Source organism: Pestalotiopsis fici (assembly GCF_000516985.1).
Source record: "Pestalotiopsis fici W106-1 unplaced genomic scaffold PFICI_Scf_5, whole genome shotgun sequence".
Taxonomy (NCBI): domain Eukaryota; kingdom Fungi; phylum Ascomycota; class Sordariomycetes; order Amphisphaeriales; family Sporocadaceae; genus Pestalotiopsis; species Pestalotiopsis fici.
In genome coordinates this window covers 2078044-2103145 of record NW_006917095.1, presented here as the reverse complement: position 1 = coordinate 2103145, position 25102 = coordinate 2078044, and the positions used below count along the sequence as shown (strand labels likewise).

The 25102-nt window shown below is 50.6% G+C and overlaps 8 protein-coding genes across 8 annotated transcripts; 3 read left to right on the top strand and 5 right to left on the bottom strand.

The window, feature by feature from the left end:
- Positions 1-626: 626 nt before the first annotated feature.
- Positions 627-2511, top strand: PFICI_07955 (uncharacterized protein; the record flags this gene model as incomplete). Its single annotated transcript, XM_007836536.1, has 5 exons — positions 627-698; positions 745-1304; positions 1365-1407; positions 1475-1908; positions 2007-2511. The coding sequence occupies 5 exons, from the start codon at positions 627-629 to the stop codon at positions 2509-2511; spliced, it is 1614 nt and encodes a 537-aa protein (XP_007834727.1).
- Positions 2512-3974: 1463 nt separating this feature from the next.
- PFICI_07954 (uncharacterized protein) lies at positions 3975-11618 on the bottom strand (the record flags this gene model as incomplete). The annotated part of the gene is made up of 6 exons (XM_007836535.1): positions 3975-4844; positions 4918-5723; positions 5776-5872; positions 5963-10284; positions 10354-10416; positions 10499-11618. 6 exons carry the CDS (start codon positions 11616-11618, stop codon positions 3975-3977), a joined length of 7278 nt encoding a protein of 2425 aa, XP_007834726.1.
- A 709-nt stretch (positions 11619-12327) lies between these two features.
- On the top strand, positions 12328-13413 carry PFICI_07953 (uncharacterized protein; the record flags this gene model as incomplete). Its single annotated transcript, XM_007836534.1, has 3 exons — positions 12328-12444; positions 12519-12675; positions 12770-13413. 3 exons carry the CDS (start codon positions 12328-12330, stop codon positions 13411-13413), a joined length of 918 nt encoding a protein of 305 aa, XP_007834725.1.
- A 294-nt stretch (positions 13414-13707) lies between these two features.
- On the bottom strand, positions 13708-15508 carry PFICI_07952 (uncharacterized protein; the record flags this gene model as incomplete). Its single annotated transcript, XM_007836533.1, has 2 exons — positions 13708-15169; positions 15240-15508. 2 exons carry the CDS (start codon positions 15506-15508, stop codon positions 13708-13710), a joined length of 1731 nt encoding a protein of 576 aa, XP_007834724.1.
- A 1966-nt stretch (positions 15509-17474) lies between these two features.
- On the top strand, positions 17475-18540 carry PFICI_07951 (uncharacterized protein; the record flags this gene model as incomplete). Its single annotated transcript, XM_007836532.1, has 2 exons — positions 17475-17544; positions 17621-18540. 2 exons carry the CDS (start codon positions 17475-17477, stop codon positions 18538-18540), a joined length of 990 nt encoding a protein of 329 aa, XP_007834723.1.
- A 335-nt stretch (positions 18541-18875) lies between these two features.
- On the bottom strand, positions 18876-19742 carry PFICI_07950 (uncharacterized protein; the record flags this gene model as incomplete). The annotated part of the gene is made up of 1 exon (XM_007836531.1): positions 18876-19742. The coding sequence occupies one exon, from the start codon at positions 19740-19742 to the stop codon at positions 18876-18878; it is 867 nt and encodes a 288-aa protein (XP_007834722.1).
- Positions 19743-20563: 821 nt separating this feature from the next.
- PFICI_07949 (uncharacterized protein) lies at positions 20564-22550 on the bottom strand (the record flags this gene model as incomplete). Its single annotated transcript, XM_007836530.1, has 8 exons — positions 20564-20762; positions 20832-21249; positions 21324-21492; positions 21563-21981; positions 22042-22164; positions 22216-22302; positions 22366-22410; positions 22475-22550. The coding sequence occupies 8 exons, from the start codon at positions 22548-22550 to the stop codon at positions 20564-20566; spliced, it is 1536 nt and encodes a 511-aa protein (XP_007834721.1).
- Positions 22551-22966: 416 nt separating this feature from the next.
- Positions 22967-24213, bottom strand: PFICI_07948 (uncharacterized protein; the record flags this gene model as incomplete). The annotated part of the gene is made up of 2 exons (XM_007836529.1): positions 22967-22985; positions 23060-24213. 2 exons carry the CDS (start codon positions 24211-24213, stop codon positions 22967-22969), a joined length of 1173 nt encoding a protein of 390 aa, XP_007834720.1.
- Positions 24214-25102: the final 889 nt, after the last annotated feature.

Here is a 25102-nt window from a genome sequence, read left to right as displayed (position 1 = left end):
ACAATTGTCTCTAGGGGCAAAATGCCACCTTCATTGGCCGTAAAGATATTATACTATAAGGCTGCAGTAACGCTGCTATGACACGTTGGAAACTAACAGAATGAGTGCATATATTGGTGACAATATGATTTCATTGGCGCGGGTGGGGAAAAAGCCAGACAGGAAACCTACTCAACTTTGGCCGTTGGCATCTGCGCCAAAGCAATGCGATCTCTTGATTCAACTTGATTATCACGTCTCTTATCAGTCGATCAACTAGGACCAGTCTAGGTGCAGGCTTGGGCATCTCTGGGTGTGCTTCTAGCACACGCGTCACAATAATGTACTGTGACAAGGAACAACACGCTGCTTTTCGATTGGCTGTCATTCCACAACGGTCTCAGCCCCCAATGCTACCCCTACGAGCCAACTCTAGCCGAGGCCGCCAGCCGTATGTAGGCATATCTTACGCTCAGTGCGGCTCATGGATTCCTACGCCGAACTTATTTCCTCATTTCGACAACTTCTATCCATGAGTCTTCTCATGGAGTATTCCCACATGATAATTCCACTCAAGGCCTCAGAAAAGTGAGACCGCCCAACATTGACTGTCTGTGATTCTCGCAGAAACCGAACTTCTCGCCGCAATGGAGTTCCTTTCCTATTGCTCAAGCTTGAAGGGCTTGCTCTTCACATCTGGCCTGATTGGCGCTATTGTGGTTCGTGTTGCACATTGGCCAGTGAGGCATCATTAACACAAAATAGATCTTTTCGAGTGTCATCTACAACCTTTTCTTCCACCCACTTTCCCACATTCCGGGGCCACTATTCGCCAAGGCAAGCGGGATACCATCGTGGTACCACGCCTTGCGCGGCAGACGGCATTTGTGGCTGTGGCAGCAATTTCAGATCCATGGTAGCCGAGTCCGTGTGACGCCAAATACCGTCCTATTCTGTGATCCAGAGGCTTATCGTGACATTTATGGAATGAAATCAAATGTTCGACGCGGAGATTTCTATACTGCCTGGAGACGAAATGAGCGCGATCAGACGACGCTAAATACTGTCGATGTGGCCGATCATGCACGAAAACGCAAACTTCTTAACCTGTCCTTCACGGATAAGTCGGTTCGTTCAGCGTCAGCCTTTATCATTCAGCACGTAGGACGCTGGAACGAACTTCTAGTGCAAGACTGTGGCATGGATTGGTCTGAACCAACGGATCTATCGAATTCGGTAGACACTCTTATTTTTGACATCATGGGAGATCTTTGTTTTGGGAAGTCTTTCGATATCAAAGAGCCAGGAAACAACCCGCTTAAAGCGTGCGTTTTTCACTTTTCATCCACCCCAGGTATTTTTTGCTAATGTCATACTGACTGTAGTGTGCCACACAACATCACTGAGTACATGCAGTTCTACTACCCGGTAAGTGTCCAGACAAGCTAACCTATCTAATTTCCTGATTGATACCTATCTAATTGAACCACCTCAGATATGCCGCTCACCATTTCTCGGGTTTGTTCTTTGGCTGAAGCCCCGTGGTCTCAACAAGCTTTTCGAACTCCTTACTCCACCAGCGGTTCAACAATACTACCAGTTTGTTCACAACAGCGTCACCAAACGTATTGCCCTCCAACAAGCACAGGCGGACAAACCAGAGAGCCAACGCCGTCAAGACATGTTTTATTTCATGTGCGAATCCCGTGATCCAGATACCGGTGCTCCAGCATATGACGAACAAGACTTACGTGGCGAGGCAAATTTACTCATCATTGCTGGATCTGACACCACAGCCATCAGCCTGTCGGGAATATTCTTCTACTTGACAGGTGATATTCACAGATACCAGAAGCTCGTAGACGAGATCAGGTCCACGTTCACCTCGGTGGACGAAATCGTACACGGACCAAAGCTTCTCTCATGCGGGTGAGTGCACTCAGTGACCCCTTTTATCTCACGCCCAAAGACAATTATATTATCAAAGTACCATGTGATTTCAATTACTTATATTCGTAAATTATTAGATACTTGAAGGCCTGTATTGATGAAGGAATGAGACTGACTCCATCCGGACCTTCCGAGTTGCCACGAGAGGTGCTCCCAGGAGGTCTGGAAATCAAAGGCGAGTATTATCCACCGGGAACCATCGTCGGTACTGCAGCATGGCCCAATTCACGTAACGAGGAGATATACGGAGATCCCAACGTGTTCCGTCCCGAGAGATGGATTGTTGATAATGTTGCGGGTGTAACTCAAGAAGACGTGGCTCGGGCTCGTTCCAACTTTCATCCGTTTTCCATGGGCCCCGGTAACTGCATCGGAAAGAACCTGGCGATGACTGAACTTTTGATCACGGTCGCTCAGACTCTGTATCGATTAGATGTTCGTAGAGCGCCAGGCTCTACATTCGGAGGTGGGTCACCCGAGCTTGGGTGGGGTGCTCGCGATGCGAAGCAGTTCCAACTCAAGGATGCGTACATCTCACTTCGAAAGGGGCCAATGGTACAGTTTAGGAAGAGAGTCAATTGATGCTATCCTTACAGCAATAGAAAGACTTGGTTGGCAAGCAGTTCACATAGATATCCCAATACTATAGTTGTCTATGGATCCAACAGATGGTCTTTTGCGATGTAGTCTGTAAGTAAACCTGCACTGAAGTTCCATTTAAGACCTCCACGCTAGGCTTACCTACATACTAGGTACCGATTGTGCACGTCTTCGTATTTGATTGGCAGAAGACGATGCTAAGCAGCTTTAGCGAGCGTACCGTATCCAAAAACTGTTATCTAACGCCCCGATGCCCGTATTCACCCCTAAAATGCCCAGCATTATAAATGGAATGTTTACCCCACCATTAGCGTATTGAAAGAGCTGCAGCTTACCGTATCACAGAACTGATTGGATGATCAGAAAGACGCATTCAGCAACGACCAACGGACATGATCTTTGAGGCTTTAATAATATGTGCTTGCGAAGCGAAAACTACAGACTGCTGCGAAAGTAATTCTTGTAGGCTCGTTCCTTCACTACGGAGGATCATGGTCACGCCAGCTACGTACGGAAGGCTATCCTCTCAATTATATGAAACCCTAATGATATAAGCATTTCCCGCAAGTTGAATGTCCCAATCCTGCGCGACTAACTCGTTATTGATCTCTAGCAGCCGGACTGACCGGATTGGGAGTATGACGGCTCAGATTGGCAGGGCATTCGAGTAGTGACACGGGTCCTAACCGAGGACAAGGATCGCGGAAGGGTGATTCACTCACGAATCGGTGCTTACCAGCTAAAGCCGGTCTGGACTATTTAAAAATGACAATACTTTGAGGACATAAGAACGAGATACGGTGCTACCTTGATTATTAAAGAGATGATACTGCTTTTGAAGACACTCTTCACAGCTATAATATCCTTGATACGGGCCAAGTGATGCAAGATGATTGTCATTTCATTAACCAAGTTTTACTTTTGGTCGTGCCGCTATCCCATGTGGATGACGAAAGTAACAGAGGAAAAGCAAGCATAAAGAGAAAAGAAGCAACCTTCCTTTATAAAAGCAGCTAATTACATCGGCGTGCTCTCATAAATAAAATGAGAGGACGAGCGAAATGCCCAAATCATTTACAAAGCCAATCATTAAGCACCGTTCTTAATGGTACTTTAGCATCTGTTATATGGAAAATTGTTTTTCTCTCTAGGAATATCAAGACTTAACGAAATGATTATATAGAGTGGTTAAACTGGACAAAGTGAATACAGCATAGGATTTGCCTGCCACTTTTGCAGACGCAATGAAATTCATACACGCAGTGCTTTCATAGACTCTCAATTCATACTAGCCGTTTTGGAAAGAGCTTTTTCAAACTTCAATCGTTTTTGTCGCTTGATTTCGAGACCCGTGGCAACAAGATTCTGAACAATACAGGAAACAAGCTTTTCTAGCTTTACGCAGTACACTCTACGCTAATCTCATGTGCTGCCCTCCTCGGATTTTAGTCCTGCGTCAACTTTGCGACAACCTTTTCAGCCAGAGCAATCATCGACGTGGCATTGACGATATCGAGCGTTGTCAGCTCTACGCCAATCTTTTGGCGAGTCCAGTTGCGCAGCTCAATGGCGGAGAGCGAGTCCAGGCCGTACGCCATGAGCGACTTGCCGGGCTCGACCTCGTCGCCCAGCTGGAGAATCTTGGAGAACTGCCCCAGGAGCGCTTCGACCGTGGTCTTGACCAGAGCGGCCGCGTCGGCGCCCGAGCTCTGCATGGCCTGTAGGGTCTTGACGGCCTGCTCGCTCTTGTCGCTGCTGTCGCCCGAACCAGCGCCGGCACCTCCGACGTGCGCACCGCCGCGGGCTGCGTAGAGGTAGCTGAAGCGCGCATCGTAGTCCAGCTCGCCCTCGTCGTTGCGGGCGAGCGGGTGCGCAATGCCCGTGACGAGCTGCGGGCTCTTGGTCGGGTTGAGCCGGGCGTCGGGGTCCTGCTGCAGAATCGAGTAGGTAAGCACGCGGCGCAGCATGGTCTCGTTGACGGGGATCCAGCGCGTCTTGTCAAAGCGCTCCTCCAGACCGTCCTCGTCGTCGGCGATGTGGCCGACGTCGACAATCATGCCCAGGTCCACCGCGTTGGCCCGCAAGCCCTGGCCCTGCCGGTAGCTGGCAAATGCGTCGAGGAACGTGTTGGCAGCGGCGTAATTGGCCTGGCCACGGCGGCCGAGGAACCCTGAGATACTGGAAAGCATGGTGAAGAAATCCAATGGCTGCTTGAGCAGTTCGATAGACGCCTTGTGTAGATTCCAGGTTCCCTGGACCTTGGCATGGATGGTCGTGTGGAAGTCGTCCACGTCCATATTCTCAAACGGTTTGTCCTGGGATCTCCATTTTAGTAGTGTTGTCATATAATGCTCGAGAGAACAAGGAAGGGATGAAGTTAGTACGTACCCTGAGCAGCATGGCACCTTGGATGACACCGGCAATCCTAGGAGTAGTATGCTTGAATATCCGTTGTACTGACTCATAATCACCGACATCGCCTCTGGACTCGGTGACTTTACATCCATGCGATGCACAATCCTTGACAACCTGAGCCGACGCGATGTCATCAATACCACTGCGGTTGCTAATGACCAGATGGCGGGCTCCATGCTGCGCCATGTGCACAGCCAGAGTACCGCAAGCGCCTTTCAGGCCGCCAACAATGAGGTACGACACATCGGGTTTCAAGCGGAGTTTGCGAACGGCAGATCTGATGGGCAGTTCAAAGTCGTCATTTTGCTGGTTCGAGATGACAATCTTGCCGATATGTTTTCCGGCACGGATCTGAGCAAGCGCCGCCGGAATTTCGTTGAACTTGAACGTGGTGATGGGATGGATTGGCTTGAGGTGGCCCGCGTTCAGAAGTTCAAAGATCTCCTTGAAGAGCTTGGCAATCATGTGCTCATCCATGTGCTTGGCGTATGACAGATCGATCGCACGGTACGAGCAGTTCCTATCGAAAGGCTCCATGGCTAGAGTATTTCGGTCGAGAATGTCCTTCTTACCAATCTCGACCATAGTACCAGCGTCGGCCATGATCCGCCACGAGGCGTCTAGAAGCTCTCCTGTCAGTGAATTTACTACAGCATCAACACCCCGGCCGTCCGTGGCGCGCATGATTGCCTCTGCAAAGGAGGCATCGCGGGAGGAAAACATGCGGCTTCTGGGGATGCCGTAGTGAGTCTCGAGAAACTGGCGCTTCTCTTCCGTGCCTACAGTGACCCAGATCTGTGAACAGAGCATGGTTAGCGGGTGTCGCATAACTGTCGAAGGAATGGATACTTGCCTCGGCCTTTTTGTACCGGGCCAACTCAATGCAAGCGACTCCAACACCTCCAGTTGCAGAGTGGATGAGAACGGTCTAGAGAGTTCATTCGTCAGCATTGAAACACGAGATACGGGGATGAACTCTGGGAGCAAGCCCTCTTTTTGGGTGGAAAGCTGAACTTACCTGGCCTTCTCGAAGATTTGCCAAATGATACAACCCATAAAGGGAGCACAAGTACACGGACGGAATGGTGGCTGCCTCCTCGAAACTCATAGAGTCCGGAATGGCATGGCAACGGCCGGCCTCCGTGAGCACCCGATTTGCGTACGAGCCCATCTTGAGTAGACATACCCGGTCCCCGACCTTGAACTTGTCCACACCGGGGCCGAGGCGGCGGACCACGCCGCCACACTCGAGTCCCATGGTGTACTCATTGTCAGCCACGATGCCCATGCTGATGGCCACGTCCTTGTAATTGACACCAGCGGCCATTACATCGACCTCGACCCAGCCTGGCGCCACCGGCGTAGAGTCGTCATGGTCTGTCTCGCTCCACTGCAGACTCTGGAGGGTGCCGAGGCGCTCCGTCCGCAGCACGACCTGGGCCTCGGTCGCCTTGAAGGGCTTGGATGTGGGTTCGTGCCCTTCGACTTCGGCGCGTTTCAGGTCGTTGATCGTCACATCGGGAACGAGTCGCTGTACATGCAGCACGCCATCTCGTTCCATGTACTGGGTTTCCACGCGCGGGCCTCCGGCCGCGGAAGCTGCCAGCAGTTGGAGTACCTGATCAATAGCCCACTCCGTGGCCCGGCTCATGCTAGACTGCACATCGAGTGTCGTTAGGTTGGTGGAGTGGTCTTCTGAGTGTGCCACCCTGAACAGACCTTGGACTAGAGCCTTGTCTGGGTCCGTCACGGGATGCTGGGCGCCCTTTGTAACCCAGAGTACTGGGGTGGTCGAGGTAGCCAGCGTCTTGATAGCATCCCACTGGCTCTCGTCAACATGTTTGAGGACGCTATCCGAAAGCTCGTCCAGAACTAGTACCACTGTTCCCGTTTTGGGCTTGGAGAACGGTATTGTTTGTTGTATGATGGCCCAACCAGATCTTTCCAAGCTTGCTCTCAGTGACGGGCCTAGGCTTGATCTTACCCGTCCGCTTAGACTAGCAACCAAAAGATTCTGCGGATGCTGCTGCTTGGAAACCTCAAGGCTGGTGCTGCGTAGCAAGTAGGCAGGAGCATTGTCATCTGAAGCCGTAACCTCGAGGAAGTGCCCCGATTCGGTGGTCTTCTTGAGATATCTGCCAAGGGCGCCATGGTCTCCAAGGCTCAAAGGCTTCTCTGCCAAGTCCTGATCCCACGCCACCGAATCTACAGAGCTTGAAGGTCCGTTCGTCTCCGACCCCGAAGATCTCTCCGGTGTATCAAGAGATGGCGGACTCGGGTTGAGGTTGACGTAATCTTCAGAGCTTTCACTGTCATCCAGGCGGCTCACGTCCTGTGCCGTACCCTGAGCAGGAACGATAATAGTGTGGGCGTCATTCGATAATAGTGACTTCAAATTGTCCAAGACCCTTGAAATGGCAGTCTGCAATCCCTGCGAGCACTTGACAATGACAAGATCATAGGTTTCCTCGGCAGAAATGCCCAAGGCCTCCTTCTCGGGGCTAATGAAGAGGTAATTTGCACGCTCCCTGTCCTGGTACTTGGACTGAACGCTAGTAATGGTTTGTCCATCACCTGAGGCAAAGTCATACCGTGTATAGACGTCCCGCACTGATGCGTCGCCGGCATCGAACCACAAGCATGAAGTATCTGTCTCGTCAAGATTGACCTCCAGTACCGCAAGTGCTGGCTTTTTGTAAGCGATGAGATCAATGACGCGGCTGAGCCTGGACGATGATTCCGCAGAATCCAGGTACATGATTTGATCTTGACTGAGGAGCGACACATCGGGCTCCCACGCGACTCGGTCAAAGGTGTGAGGGTCAGGCTTGGGAGGTACGTCCAGCTTGACATAATTGATGCCCGTTACGCGTACGAGCAAGGCTCCGGTGATCGAGTCATAGACAGAGCTATACGCTTTCCAGCTCTTATCTTGGTCGGGACGACCGCGGCCAGAGTAGACCGACTTTGCGAAAGAGTAAGCTTCGTTCAACTGTCGAGGGACCTTGTTGACGAGGACATCGTCAAACATGGCAGGGATCATGACGTCCTTGACGTTGACCCGCTCTCCAGCCGCGTTGGCCGGAATGGGTGTCTGTAAACAACCGTCGAACGAGCTCGGATGGACAGGGTAGTATGACTGGGGTTCCCATTTGGAAACGGGGGGTGCCATTGACATGAGGGTCCTGCATTCGCGCTGGCCGCTGACTGCCTCAATGCTGATCAATTTCTGGAATGCAGGTCCGAAACCCATGCCAATTTCAGCCTCGACCTTGTACCACTTGCGGGCAGGCTGGGGCATCCTCAGTGGTGCAATGTCCTCTAGCACTTCATCGACGGGGTCCTGAATGCGGATCAATCCAAAGCAATGCTCAACTTGAACGTCGGCTTGAGTCGTCGAGATGCGGAACTCGTGCCATTCATTGTTGCTACCAGGGACCTTGGAGAGCGACAACATTATCGGTATGTCCGTCCCGGGCTCAAGTACCAAGGCCCTGTTGAAGCGTACATTGCGGAAGCGGTAGGCGAGCTCATTGGGAGATGCAGGGGCTTCTTCTGGGTTGAGAGCGCAGTGTTTCTGGTACAAGGCCTCGAGACCCAGTGTAAGGAAGCCAGCGCCCGGCATGAGGGCATCACCACCCATCTGGTGATCCAATATCCAGGGCACGTTGGCCACGTTGAGCGTGTGGCGCCACACGGGTGAATGCCAGGGGACTCCGAGCACTTTACTGCCCAACAAGTCGTGGACGGGGAACTTTCGGAACCTCCAGTCCTTACTTGCGGCACTCTCGTGCCAGTACTTGACCGAGTGGTTCCACGTGTAATTGGGCAAATCGGTAATCGTTTTCACCGCCTCACCATACTTGTTTACCAGAGCTAGGTCAATGGGATGGCCATTGATGAACAGTCGGCCAGCAATGTCGAATAGAGCGTGACCAGCATTGGAACCACGTGCCCATGATGCTTGGTACAAAACATCTGTACCCTTTGAAATGGATTTGAGAACCTGCCCGACTGGACCTGCTAACGCACCTGATGGACCAATTTCAATCAGAAGTGTCGGGGATTCCTGAGTGACCATCTCTTTGAGCGCTTGATCGAAACGAACAGGAGAAACCATATTAGTCTTCCAGTAGGTTGAATCGGCAGGGGAATCTTTTCTAAGCCCCGTGACAGACGAGTACATGGCGACAGCCGACGGCGAATTTTGTTGGGGCTTGAATTTATCATCGGTGTCGAGCAGCGTGTTGTACTCATCTCCAATTCTATCCATAAACTTGGAGTGGTAGGCCAGATCGACTAGCAACGCCCGGGCAAAGTATCCATCGCCCTTGACCTCATCGGCAATCTCGTCGAGTGCTGATTTCTTTCCGGAAAGGGTCAAGCTGCCAGGACTGTTGAAGCAGGCAATGAATGCGTCGCCCGCGTGCTTTTCCAGGTACTTCTGCACCTCGGCGGCTCCTACACCAACTGCAAGCATGCCGACATCCTTTTCGCTTTCGCTTTCGCAACGCAGCGCAGCTCTACCTCGGTAAAAGGCAGCCTTGAGTGCGCCAGCACGATCGACCCAGCCAGCAACGTATGCAGCAGCACACTCACCCGACGAGTGGCCTATGACACAGCTTGGTTCAATGCCCCAAGATTCCAAAACAGCCACGAGACACAATTGGAGAGCAGTAACCAAGGGTTGCGATATCTCGGGCTGGCGCATATGCTTGGCAGAGCGCGGCTCAGTCAGCTCGCTGATCAGTGACCAGCTCGGCGGGTCTGGCTGGCTCTGGAGCACTTGGTCCAGCTCCTCCAAGATTGATTGGACCCAGGGGAAGAACTCCAAGAGATCTCGTCCCATCTGAGGCCACTGGGCGCCTTGACCGGTAAACACGAAGCCGATCTTGAAAGGCTCTGGGGCCTGTTTTCCCAGAACAAAGTCACTTTCACTGATATTCGTCGACCTGGTGCTTACGTATGCTCGATGAAATAGACGCGACCGTCGAGCGGAGAGGGTGTAGGCCAAGTCGGCCAAGTCAACCTTGACACCGGGGTTGATCAAGTGGTTACACAAGGCCTTGATATTGGCCTCGAGGGTAGCCGCATCGTTGGCGGATAATACCAAGCTGTATGGCGTAGCGGCCTCGTCATCGTCTGAGCTGAATTCTCCTCCAGCCGTATCAAGATATGAGGATACATGGCGCACTTGTTCCCGTAAAGGTGCTTGTTGGACAATAGCATGAGCGTTTGAGCCTCCGATGCCAAATGAATTGATGCTAGCTCGACGAGGAGCGTTCTCGGGCCACTTGATTAAAGTTCGCGAAACTTTCACCTTGGCCCCCGCAAAATCGACTAGGGACAATCATTAGTCATCTGGCAACAGGTTGCACCAAACATCATTTGGCCCGCCATTTTGCTTACTTTTGGGACTCGGTGTGTGGAATGTCGGGTTGCCGGGAATAACACCCTTTTCAATTGACATGACTGCGACGAGGAAAATTAGCAAACTCGCATGCATCTTATCAAACTGTATCAAGGTTCATGGTAGGTAACGGGGGTCGCCTACTTGCTTTCATCAGACCAGACAGGCCAGCTGCGGGCTCAGCGTGGCCAACGTTGCTCTTGATCGACCCAATGATGAGGGGGTTGTTGTCAGAGCGCGAACCCGAAAAGACGGAAGCTATTCCCTGAACCTCGTTGGCGTCGCCTGCCTGCGTGCCAGTGCCATGGCACTCGAGAAACGTGGTCTGGTTAAAGTCAGTGATGCCGGCGCTCGCATACGCCGCCCGGATGGCCAAGGCCTGGGAGTCTGCGTTGGGGCTCGCAATGCCGGGGGTGCGGCCGTTATGATTGGAGGCCGTGCCGAGCACGACGCCGCGAATGGGGTCGCCGTCGCGGATGGCATCGGAAAGACGCTTGACTATGGCCGTGCTGACTGCTTCGGCCTTGACGTAGCCGTCGGCCTTGGCGTCGAAAGTGTGACAGAGCGCTGTTGGCGAGTGTGCGCCGCCCACGTTTCCGGCATCGATGAGGTGTTCTGGGCTCATGTACAGATTCGATGCGGCCACAATACCCACGTCGATGGTTTTGGAGCGCAAGGACTGGACTGCCATGTCTAACCCAACCAGACTTCCAGAGCAGGCCGTGTCAACTGTGACACTGGGCCCCTTGAGGTTGAAGAAGTGGCTGATTCTGTTAGACAGCATACAGCGGGCGTTGCCTATCACATTGCCCATGGGTCGGTCTTCAGGGTTGCGGTTGGCCATGTCGGCATAATCCACGCCATAAGATCCAACGTAGCATCCCACCAGTTTGTTATCAATATTTTCCATGGGAATACCAGCATTTTCCAGTCCCTCGTAGACAACCTCGAGGATTTGTCGTTGATTGGGGTCCAATGCTGTGGCTTCGCTGGCGCCGAGCTCGAAGAACCCGGCGTCAAAGTCGGCCAGATCGATATCCTTGAGGAACATGCCTCCAGGCTGACGCATAGTCTTGGGCTTCATAGAACCATCATAGTGACCGTCGATATTGAACCTTGATGGTGGGACACCATTCCATGCTATCTCCCCTCGTTCTAAAAACTCCCAGAGCTTTGGCGGGCTGTAGTTACCACCCGGAAGGCGGCATGCGAAACCTACAATGGCAATAGGTTCCGGGCGGTATTCTTGTGATGATTCTGCCATGATTCAATAGATGTAGAAATATAGGAATCGAGAAAGCAAAATTTTATGATAAGTGACAATATACGACCCCAAAGTTGGTATGCCCTATTCCCTATTGCTCTCTGTGGAACTTCCCAGGCTGCACTTATCACGCTACTGGAAAGATTCTTGAGTGGTTGAATCACCTCAGACTCTGATCTCCATCTCTTTTTCCCGTGAAAAAAATCCATGTCTTATATTCATTCATAAACACACTACACTTTGCATCCGTATTTCCCAGCAACTGGTGGTTAACAGCTGATTCTCTTACGTGGGGAAAAAAGCAACTGCATCCGTCACAATGAATAAGCTGGTATAAGCAGTAAAGCGTAATAATGAGGAATTCATATTGCTAATTCCTGTATGTAAGCCATTGAGACTGTTGTGGGGTTTGCACGCACCTTGCACGACTTCACCTGATTATGCTTATCCGACTGCTTACATCAAATCATTGATGGACATAAGCCTCCGAGGCTCGAGCCGTCTCACGCTAGATGTTGATTTAGCTATAGCTCCTACTGTGTTCCTTCGCCCTGTACATCAAATTTGTAATAATATAATGGTTCTTAGATAAATCTACTAGGATATCACGAGGGAAAAGGGTTTTATAGCATTAGCGAGCGGGCACGGTGGACCTGCCAATTTTGTTGATAATATTTTGAGCGAGTTGAAGCTTTGTTGGCACTTCACCATGTCGCCGTTCCGGCTTCAGAAAACTGTCAAGTGTCAAACCATTGATGGCATCTCCCTAGAGGCGTGGTTTTGGGAGGTGGATGGCCCAGCGCCCGTGATTGTAATGTCCCATGGAGTAAGTCAATGCTGACAAAAGAGGTTACTTTGGTATTTTTCATCGATTCATGCTGAACTCTCCGTCTGCTGTAGCTCAACTGCGTCAAAGAAATGAGCCTTAGTCAAACCGCAGAGGGTTTCCAGTCTGCCGGCTATAATGTGCTTCTCTACGACGCAAGAAATGTTGGAGGAAGCGGAGGTTCTCCAAGGAATGAAGTTGACCCGTGGCAACTTGCCCAGGATCTGTCAGGTAAGTTGCCAATCCTTGCTCTCGTACATATCGCAAGGGCATTTGCGCCTTGGGCTTGATGTCATTCGATCCTTACCTGTTTCCATGCCAATAGACGTCGTCAGCTTTGTTCGATCCCTGCCGAGTGTAGACGCGAAACGCATCATAGTCTGGGGAATCTCTCTCGGTGCCAGCGTCAGTGGGTGTTGCGCCGCCATCGACCGACGTCCAATCGCCACGGTCATGGTATGTCCCATCTTCAAAATGATCCGGCCCGACCGGCGCAAGGCCATTTTTGGGCAGCTCATGCGAGATCGCGAGTCGCAGCTTCGAGGCAACCAACCCTACACGCTACCGCCGTACGACAGCAAAGGGGAGAACCCGGCTGGGTATGCCGGCTCAGGCGGCCCCGGTGGGCTTGAGGCGCACATGCTCATGAAGACGGCGACCGACCGGGGCCACCCCAATTTTCGTGACCGCGTCACGTTGCAAACTTTTCATAAATTAGCTCTTTTCCGCCCCCGCGATCTGCTGGAAGAACTTCTCGAAACTCCCGCTCTGATGGTAATACCGGAAAACGATAAGCTCTCGCTGCCTGAAGACCAGTTGGCGGCGTATGAAGCCTTGCAGGCTCCAAAGCGTTTGTACTGGGCAAAAGGTGCAGGACATATGGATGTGCTCACAGGTCCGGGACACGAGGATGTAATGAAAGCTACCCTCGAGTTTCTCGAATCTGTCTTGGAAGGAGAAATACCTTAGACATATTCTAGATTCAGACACATTGCATGCTTGGTCATTTTATTCCCAATGGACAAAAACAAGATTATGAAGTCTTTTATACAATTACAGCGATAGAACAAGGTCACAGTTAAAAGAGTTGACCGATGAGTTGGCCGAGTGTCTCTAGGTTCTACTGTGTAGCGATAGAAGGGTTTCTATAGTAAACCCGAGAAATTCTATTAAGGCTTTCTATGTGACGCTGAGTCAACCATCTAAGTAATAATACAATATGGACTATAAAACGGAATTGAGAATCATTACATATCGACAAGCTCACTGCACCCGACACAGTCTCCCACCGTCACTTGGCTTCCAGTAAACGTCAGCTCCCACCGCCGTGTGTTGCCACAGACTGAACTCAGGGTCGTACTTTTGTTTAATACGCAAGAGCTCATCATAATTCTCTCCAAAGTAATCAATCTTCCAGTCCGGGTTGTCGAATGTGGCCTCGTTCACGTACGCACCCTGAGTCAAGGGTTTGAACAGATCCTGCCAGGTATTTACCTTTGCTTGATAAAAGCTCAAGTCTGTGCGTGATGCGTTCTGAGCAAAAAGAATACCGAAATTTGTAGTGTACAGCGAATCTCTCCACGCGGGCAAGACAGCATTGGAGCCAGGGGCGTTGCCCGACACAGCGTGCGTCACATTGCCGGCATTGAAGTTGATGGCCTGGAAAGGTACCGTCGTGTCGCCAAGTATCGACCGGAAGATGTCGACGAGCTCCGGCGTGTGGTCTTGGACGGTCGAGCGAGACACCAGTCGGCCTCCAAGGACATTGTTCGGCGGGGTGGCATCGGGAGCATACGAAGTGTAGGCATTGAAATGCTCGAAATACGTCGGGTTGACGGTCGTTGAGTTCGAGATCACTGTAACATTGAGGTCTTGGAGTTCTTGATAAAATGGGTCCATTGCAGCTCTGATGTCGTCTTCGGTCCCGCCCGGCAACGTTGCGACGTTCAGACTAAATGACTGCGAGGTAAGCGTCGCCGAGGTGGAAAGACCGTGGATCCGGTCAAGGACCAGGAGATGTTTCTGCCATGCAGCTACCGCTGCCCAAAATGCCTCCGGGTCGGCATTGCCAAAGACAAGTGCCGCGCCCGCCACCGGGCCATCAATGTGAGCCTTGATGGTCACGGAAAGGACCACGGCGTAGTTGCCAGAGCCACCCCCGCTCAGCGCCCAGTGCAAATCGGCGTTTTCTGTGGGTGATGTGGTGAGGTGCCGACCATCGGTCGTTACAACTTCATAGGCCAAGACGTTGTCAGCTCCCAGCCCGTAGCTCGAGCCCAAGAGCCCATGACCGCCATTTTGAACATAGCCGCCCGCTAGACCAACCGAGGGACAATACCCTCCTGTTACCCGCAGACCCTGTTCTGCTGCAGCGGCGTAAGCCTCGGAGAACTGAACACCGGCACCTATTACAGCGGCTGGTCCGGTGTAGGCCTCGCTGCTGTAGTTGAGAAACGAGATGGACTTGAGATTATGAGTCCATAAAGCCAAGGAGCCCGCGCCACTCGATCGACCGATATAGTCGTGACCTGTATTCTTTATCGAGAGACGGATATTCCTTTCTTGAGCAAACTTGATCCCCGCAACGACCGAGTCTGCATCGGTTACATTAATTGCGTAAGAGGCAAGATTTCCGAGAGTACAAACGCCACCGTCGGCGGTCAAGAACGGATTGCAAGAATCGTTTAACCAGTAAGGTGACATGATGTTGATGGCATCATTGTAACTGGTCAGCGTGCATGCATGGTCAGTTTGTACTTTGCGATCTGTCGGCCGAGGATAAGAGATTGACTGACTATTCTTCAGCGTAGCCCCACCGACTCTGTATGTCGCTGCATGCGGTCGCATCTATGTGCGTGCCGTAGCAAGGCTCCCCCAGGGGTTCTCCTCGGATCAGCTGACCGCCGATTGTTGCATTGAGCGTCTGCCAGTCGTTCTCATTGGGCCAGGCGACATCGCCGGGCATGGAGCGACATGTAAGGTTTCCAGTCGACTGCCATGGTGCTGCTGTGGCCGAGGAAACAAATGTAACGGCATACAGCGAGCTTACAACGTGGAATTTCATGGCGTATGTGATGGCAGAGGATTGAATTCTAGACCGCCACAAGATAACAACACTTTATTGTGCAGTACTGAGCACTACTACCGCAAAGTCATGACTGTGTCCTTCCACCTCGATTATTTACGGTGATTGATGGGACCTTTATTCGACTGAGCCAGTATACTTCAAACTCCAGCTGACGCTGCCATAACGCGTTCAGCTCCTAAGCGATCACTATTAATGGTAAAAACCTCGAATAATTCTCCCAGGTAGCTGACTATAGCTTACAACAGCTGATTTGGCTGCTGAAAGGAGTCAAGCCACTTCCTATAGGATTGTGGCAGCGATAGCACAACGTACTCGGGATGGCGAAAGTTTTTGATTATTTTGACTGATGGAGGCTACTTTGAGTAAATCTGCGACTAGATGGCGTCGTGTACTATGCGCAGGAAATGGCTGACTGTATCGCACCACATCAGGATCAATCACACCATACAAATGATATGATTGGCGTTATGCCTTTCTACCACGCATAATGGCACGTGGCTACCTAGTAGTCATGCAAACACCCACCGCCGTGTGCAACCCAATTGATACAAATTTGTAAGTACAGATATCGGTTTCGCTATCGTTTATTGCCTAAAACTACCATTGAAAATCAGAATTTGGAATTCGGCCGAACCATTCTTTGTGCGTAGCTGCTTGAATGGATTCAATATGATCATAAACAGCAAATAATAAGTCTGTTACTTTTATTATGTCCATCTTTGAACATTATTCCCACCAACGCTGCACCTGTAACAGTTAAATCTTACAGGACTTGGCCGCGTATCACATTTACGAAACTTGCGTGCATGCTGACCTACGAATCTTATTGGTTGCTGCGTATTCTCGCCATTGCCATGTCAGATTGCGGGCTTTTAATCCTGGGCAGAATCATGCCAGCAACAAGAAAAGGATCAAGCCGATAAGCAGCCCCCTCTGCAAGCAAAATGCAACGAAAGTCTTACCCACCCTACAGAGGAAAGCCACAGTTTATCGCACCCAAACTGCCATGATCTAGAAGGAACAATTATATCACGTCGCAGATAGAACTCGCCTCTTTAGTCAGTTATCGTGTATTCATCTATCCCTTTTCATTCACCGAGGTGCATATTCGTGTTACCTGGACCCATAATATATAGAGAGCCTGTTCAAATAGGTGGTGGTGGTGGATATGTGTATAACAATTATGGAGAACCGACCCAATATCATTAGCGTAAGCCCCAATGGCAGAACGGTCATACAATCTTTTAATAAGTCTTGAGACAATATTTAGGTGGGTTTTATCGAGTTATAAACGAGAGTGCCAAAGAGCTGTTGGATAATGCCAGAACCGGTAAAGTGGGCAATCTTTCTCAACCTACGCCAGTGCTACTATCAACACAAGGGCAGGTATTTTCTGTAACAAAAAATAAAATAAAAGAATCTGCACAGGTTGATAGGTACCGGGTCAGACGGGTGCGGGCCGCGAGAAGGGCGAATTGGATCAGATCATTTTGCTTGCCTTTGACTATGTGCATGTCAATTTTGGAGGGTTTAGACAGGAGGAATCGTTATGGTTTGATCGGACAAGTACCCCCGTCTTCTTAATCAAGAATCTAAATCATGTTTTACGACAGCCGTTAAGGCGTGGCTGTGGCACAAAGTCCCTGAAGAAAGGGTCCCCCACGTTTTTTTTTTCGGAGAGCGACAGGCCAAGACGTTATGTAGATATGACCAATTCTCGCCGGTCCTAACTCGCCAAGACGTATATAAGATAATAAAAGCTGGTAAGAGGGCCGGGGGTTTTTATATTGTGGATGAGGCTTGGAGTGATCACCTTCTAAGGGGATACATGAACGAAGTTATGAATATCAGCTGACCTGTCATCGTTTAAAAAAAGAAAAATAAAGGCAAACGGCGTATAAGCAATCAATAGAGTCACACAAGGACAAATCCCATGACAGTCATGTCTGGCAACCTGACAACCGTGGAACGGCGTCGAGAGCAAAACCGACTAGCACAGCGCCGGTTTCGAGGTGAGTAATCTCCAGTATAATCGAATTAGATACAGGGCGATCCGGACTGGGCTGGTCATACTCATACGCTAAGTAGAGAAACATGGTGCACGCAAAGCACGCGAGCATCGACAGAACAAATCCCCCCAACCTTCGAATGGGGGGCCGCCCCAATCTGGGGCCACTTCCGGATTCGCTATCCTGCCCGAGTCTCCGAGTCTCTCCTTTCCCGCGAGTCGAGATGGCTCCCCCAGTGACTTTGGAGACTTTTCCATGAGTCGTGTCACGGACGTAGCCATGGACAACAACTTCGATTTTCCCTGGCTTTCGAGCCTTGAACCCGAGTGGAACTACTCGATTGGAGCCCTTGCATCGCCAGAATCGCAGAATTCTGACCACATTGACCGAGTGTGCAAAAAGTGCGCCCACGGAAAGTCCGAGATGGTACTTCCTGCTCTTGTCCAAGCCTCGAGTGATACGCAGCAGCTCAGCATCTGTGCGTCGCTGGAGGCGGCAGCAAGTGGCGAAGACTCCAAAAGCAGGTTTCTGACCGTCAGTCCGCTGCACATGGCGGCCAAGCAAGGGCACTGTAATATTGTGCGAATCCTGCTGGACCATGACGCGGATTGCAACCTCCAGGACCAGGACGGCCAGACGCCGTTGGTCCACGCCACCATCCGCGGCTACGAGGACGTGGCCGACTTGTTGCTGTCGCACGGAGCGAGCCTCCGATATGTGGACAACCAGCACCGCTCGGCGCTCCACTGGGCCGTTATGCACCAACGCGATCGGCTGCTGCGGAAATACTTGAAGCACTGCACCAACGATGGTACGTTGGTTAATAGCTACACCAAGGCTGGGAGGACAGCGTTGCATATTGCCATCCAGGCAGGCTTCGAAGCAGGAGTGGAACTGCTGTTGAAATCCGGGGCCAGCGTCCAGGCCAAGGCGCCATGTGATGATAGTAGTAACAATGCGAAGCAGGTGGAAGATCTCCAAGCCCAGGAATTAGACTAAGTAAGGAAAATAGCAATGTTGACACTATCAGTTACGAGATACGACATGATACCGAAATGGTAGAGATACGGTAGCGTAAATTCATCGCCCTCTCCAAAAACCCTTTGCCACCATGCCACGTTGAAACTAGGTATATTGGCCACTCGTGAGGACATCATCAATTGCCTTGGTCGAAAAGCCCAGTTACGTACCAAAGCAGCTATTATCAATCAAATCGAGACCTACACGAAGACATGATGGACGATAGAAAATAAGTCAAGATACAAGGTAGATAGATAGCCTAGAATAAATTCCAGATAATGAACACCGAGTCTAACGATGAATGAAAGGCTACATTAATTTCCATATCGCTTTTTAATGACCTCTTCAACCTCGGCGAAATGAGTCGCCTTCTTTATCACGCCGTCAAGGAGACCGTGCGGCAAGAGGGTGACCACCCATGCAAGCAAGGCCGATTGTCCTCGCCAGATCAGCGATGGCGGCGACTTCTTCTCGAGGTCCTGCACAATCTTCCGAGCCCACGCGGCCGGGGGCATACCGGTCTCCTCAAAGTCTTCCCGGCGGAGACCCTTCTCCACCAGGTCCTTGGCCGGCGCGTAAATGGAGCCCTCGGGCAAGACAGGGGTGGAGCGCTCGTTTTTGCCCAGGTTGGTTGGGCCCACAACGCCCGTCTTGAGATCGACAACCCGGACGCCAAATGCGGCGATCTCGACCCGCAGCATGTCGGAAAACATGGCCAGCGCCGCCTTGGAGGCTCCATAGGCGCCGCCGTACGGGATCACCAAGGTGGAGCTGATGGACGTGTTGTTGACAATGATGCCCTTGGACTTGATCAGCAGGGGCAGAAAGGCCTGTATTGCGGCCAGCGTGCCCCAGACATTGACATCAAAGACCTCCTTGGCCTGAGAAATTGCCGTGTCGGACACGGGCATGGTCATCATGGCGCCGGCATTGTTGACCAAGATGTCGAGGCGATCCCCCACCTGGGCCACACACTCGGCGAGGGATGACTCAGATTGTATGTCTAGCGCTAGTGTCTGGATGCCGTGGGCGGCGCACTGCTGCATCTTGGTCACGGTCCGGGCCGTTGCGTAGACGTGGTACCCGGCATCGTGAAAGGCTATGGCCAGAGCGGTCCCGAGACCATTGTCTGAGCACCCAGTAACGAGAACGGTGCGCTTCTCTTGTTTGGTGGCAGTCATGATGTTGCCAATGCACGTAGGCTGCTACTGGTGGGACTAGTCGCAAAGAAAAAAGGGAGGTGCAATCATACAGACATGGTGGGGTTTAACGAAGACCTACACGGAATAACATAGACAGAAAAAGGTGTGAAGCTGCTGCTGACTGCTTTGTATCTTCGTAATCATATCTTGGACCTTTGTCTCAAACCGGCCTAACACAAAAGCCCGCAAGTATGGAAAAGTCTCCGAGCATTGTCGCACAAACGCGACAAGGATTATCATGTGAGAATAACGCAACCGACGCGGGCTACCTACGAGGAGCTTATCGTACGTGCTTCAATACGTACCTAGATGGGTTAGCTGATATTTCGTACATCTTGACTGTTCAATTCATGCCATTAAGCATAATCATTCGATTTCATCTCGGGTAAAATGTAATATTGTTGCTTAGCAGTACATGTTGCTTCAGCTTTCCCTCAGCTTACCCCAACAAGCCACACTGGTTTATGTTTAGCCGACTCCGGATCAATGTTCCGTTACAATACCAGTGTGTATATTCTAAGGATGCCGATGCGGGCTTCGAAAGGACATGGATTGAACATAAGTCTCCATTTACCACTTTCAGCTGCTGACAGTGCATCTCCTTTTCTGTTCATATAACCTATGAGCTGAGGGTACTCATGCTGTTCATGCCAATGCAGCCACGTGCAAAACTGGAAATAATCAAAATCATCACTGATTACGATAATCGAGTTATTATGCTGACTTCTGATTATGTAGTAATGTTCCTCATGTAATGATTGTCTTCATAAGCATCATTACCATTCCGTAACGCCGCATGATTAGTTTCTGATCCTCACTCGCAAACCCAGGCTCCGTTTAGCAGGAAGGGGGAGAATGTAGTCCCTCACAGCGTCAATGTCCCGACCGCGCACAGTGTCATATAGTTCGAGTGTAGGCCCTTTCTGCCCGCGGTACACGTCGTACTTGAGGAAAATGCTCGCGACAATCGTGACGAGTTCGCGCCGTGCAAGGTTCAGCCTGTTGCAGCAGAGTTTGATCATTAGACGGGTTGCATTCGTGAAAGAAGCGCAGAAAGAGGCAACTGACCCAACGCATGCCCTCGAGCCCTTAGAAAAAGTCATCAACGCCCTGCTGATTGTGGGGTCATCAATCCATCTTTGGGGTTGAAATTCATATGGGTCCTCGAAAATGTCGGCATTCATGTTGATTCCAAGTGGTGAGACGCCCCAGGCTGTGCCCGGTGGCAAGACGTATTCTTGCCCAGTGCTCTTGTCCGTGTAAACGATTGGATCATCAGGGAATACGCGGACCTGCCGATGAATAACGCCGGGATGGAGACGCAGCACTTCATTGATCACGGCATTGAGGTAAGGAAGATTAATGACTTGCGAACCACTCGGGATAGCGCTTGGGTCCTGCACTGCTGTGTGGAGCTCGTCTTTCAAGCGACCCAATTCCACTGGGTTGGACAGCAAATGGAAGACGGCGCACTGAAGCGCGTATGCTATTCCCCTAGAAATTAGTGCCAATGTTGGAATAGGAGGGCCAGCAAAGAGGGAGGGCAGGATGATGTCTGACCAGTAGTACCCTCTCCTGCAGAAACAACCAACTGTGCCTCGTCTGCCAACCGAACATCTGTCTTGTCCTCGTCTGGTAATGAACTGCTCAGAATGCCCCCGAATATTGTGCTTTTCATGAGCTCTTGGTCGTTGGAGCGCCTGATCTCACGAACCTTGTTGAGCCACCACTAGAGAAAAGAAGGATGATAATCAGGCGGCCTGTTTAAAAATGAGGGTTCAGACGCAGGACATACATACCGATTGCTTATCTAAAAAGTCTCTCCCAGATGGCATAAGTGTTTTCATAACCCAACCTGGGATCGAGCTTGCTAAAATACGAAGCAAGGGGAAGTTGCCAAAGTAATGAGTCAAGCTGACGAGGTAGTCGCTGGCGTCGTAGTAACTCTTGCCGTAACTCTCCTCGTACATGAACTTGAATGAGTCGGCAAATGCATGTCTGGTGACAATATCGCTAGTCATCGCTTTGAACATGTAGTGTATTTCAACTACTTCTTTGCGCTCGCCGTGCTTCTCCATCCTCTTGAGCATCTGCCGAATGTTGTCCTTCATAATGGGCTCAAGTCGCTGGATACTGGCGTTGGAGAAGAAGGAGCTCAGAGCATTCCGCCGCCGCCGGTGGACATTGTGGTCTACGGTTGACACAAGGGAGCCGGGCGCTAGCAGGACGCGTCAGAGAGATATTGACAAAAATTAAGGATATGTGAATTTTTGCTCACTTCCCGATCTTACTGCTACAAATTCGGGCTTATCAACGTTTTTCCCTCTGCTAGGATATAGGGTATTGAGAAAGTCGGGGTCCTGGAAATGGATTTCTTGTGGAGTGACACGGACGATGGGCCCTATTCTAGAATTAATTGAATGAAGCCATTGATCTGATGGCCGAGACACACCGTATGTTCTATGCATCTCTTCGACAACACGGAAGTATTGCCCGCCTTTCCATAGCTCAAAGTATGACTCGTACCAATATGTCAAAGCTAGAGAAACCGTCGTTATCAGAACTGTCATTTGTCGTCTTCTGCTAAAACTTGCTGACTTACCAGCTATGCGTGGCCCTGGGATTTTCGAAAGCGGGGAGAAGAATACTACATCGGCGGTTAGCAACAGGATACCCGCTCAGGCTTGCATCCAGGGCAATTGATTTCATACATCGATAGACACCCAGACAGATACTGTACGCGAGTATGATTATAAGAAAGATGCAGAAACCGTGCAGATGCGACATATTGTTGGTGTCATACCACGACAGCCAGCCCAATACCATTTCTGGCAGCTTGAACAAGTTAAACCAGTCTTGTTGAAATATCATAGTAAATGTGGACAATATACTTCGTTACTACTTGGTTTTTCTACGCGGTCCAGCGACTAGATACTGCATGTTTTATACAGGAAGACAGCTGAGGACACCTCACGAAATCAGGCCATCATCTTGCACAAGGAATTTCGTTGCCCGCGTAAGCGAAGCCAGACTCGTAATCACAAGGAAGGAATTGGGAGTACAGCGACCACGCCACCACCCCGCCGTGGCTGATGAAAAAGTAAGCGTGGGTATCAGCCTCCACACGTACAGACCGGCGCAGCAGAGAGCAGCAAGATGTACTCCGTACGCGAGGAAAATGATTTCTTTTTGAAAATTTGCACTTAATTTCCAAACATTGATCTAGAATATTTCGCTTCATTAGCATATTCCCCTCTGAAATCTTACACGACCGTTCGACATGGATAGGAACATACTCAGGATCTGAAGCCATGGCAAAAATCAACTGCTGCGATTTGGCTTCTGGACGGCGACCATCAGTCCAGTCCACCGAACTGTAGCCAGCTGCCGTCAGAACCTTGTTCCAAGCCTTGGAGTTCTGCAAAACGTGGGTTCGCTCGTCCTCGAATCGCCACCACCCTTCGATCAGCCCGAACGCGGCGTCGGCCCACAGCATCTGCGCCGTCATCTCGTGCACGACGAGGAATCCGTCCGGTCGCAACATCTTGTGAAGATTCTTGAGGGTGGATTTCAAGTCGAGCGTCGCATGCAGGACATTGGACCCGAGAATGATGTGCGCACTCTTGAGCAGCTCCGGCTCCGGCTCCTTTTCAATGTCGATAACCGCGTACTTGACAAAGTCATACTGGGCAAATGTCTGAGAAGCCTGCGAGACCAGCATGGCGCTCAGATCCGACACGGTGTATTGGACCTGGGTGCCTTCGAGGGCCGCGAGAGCGGGCAGCATGCGCTGCGTTGTTCCGCCGGTGCCCGCTCCAACCTCGAGGATACGGAGGGGTTCCTTTTGTGATACCCACGACTCGCCAATCTCGGTCATCAAGGCCTCTAGTGGCTCGAGCACGGTTTTGCTCGAGTCGGCCGTCGCGTAGAGCTGGTCCAGCAGCACGCGACCTTCGCTGGAGCCAAACAGGAAATGCACGGCCTCGACCTCGCCCAGGAGTCCTCGGACAAAGTGGCGGCTCGTCAGCTGCATGAGCTTGATCTCGGCCACCTGGGCAGGCCGGTCACGCAGGAGCTCCTCGAATGCCGTGTCAATATCAGCACTGGGACACGGTTTGGCAGTACGAATGACATCTGAACCTCTCGTCTCGACCAAGCCGCCATTATTTTCCAATACTCCATAGAGATAGTCGACGTATTTTTTGTGTTTTGGCGCGTGACGTACTCGTGGGAGTTTGTCGCCTGGAGCGGCGGATCGAATGGGACATCCCAGCTCTTGGAACACGTTACAAAATATGGCAATGGCGAGCTCACTAGCTCTTGGCATAAATTCTGAGCAAAAGGTTTCCATGTGATTCTTCAAAATGTAGTTATCTGTGGCATTCTTGATGTTTTGAAAGGCCTCCAGGACTATGTCGGCATCTAGTGATGCGTTCTTGCTGGGGGGCATGATGAGAAGACGTTTGTAAGGGTATAGCTAATACGTGGCAATAAACTTGGTTTGAACTCTGGGTTAACGCTACCGAGTGTAGGTTTGATAATGGATCACATGAGCTTGATAGAGAAGTGGTTTTGATATGCATGAATTGTAGTAGCCCTTTAATGCCGAAGCAATGAAACAAGTGTGCTTTGCTTCTTATAGTACCTAATACCAATTATTCGTTTTAGCACGCAGAAATTAATCATATACATGCAAGAAACCAGATTTTAACAATTACCGTAAGACAGTATGTGCAAGCGCACCGTGTCTTACATTAGAAGACTCCAAGTAAGCCGTCACGAAAAGTCTGCTTACTTAGGTAGGTTAGGTACGTATTTGCTATCCTTAATCTGGGCGCATACAAGGTATTTGGGTGAGTGCGGGGATGACAGTTGCATTTACACGATCGGAAATGCTTATTTTTCTTTCGTAATGTATGTAATAAGCCCGGATTTGCTACGAACCTGTACGACTCTGCTTTATATATCAGGCCATTTATGATTTATACTGCACCTCTGATTCCACCTCATAATGCTAGTTTCAACATTGCTTTACATCACATTAGAGTTGTACCTTTAATTACTTGTCAGCTTATAAGGTGGTGGAAGATACGCGTATAACAATTGTGGAGAGCCAAGCCAACGCCATTAGCGCAAACCAACCGCTAGAGCGGTCATACAATCTTTCCAGGTACATATATAGGTTAGTCGAGTAATTCATTGGTGATTAATACGTTTGTAAATACCTAAGCACTGCACCTTAGCACACAATTATTTCGTAACGCGTTAAGAATTCAACCGTGCCATGTCCAAATGCTATCAGAGTACTTAAATCACATATCTAAAACCATTCTTAATGA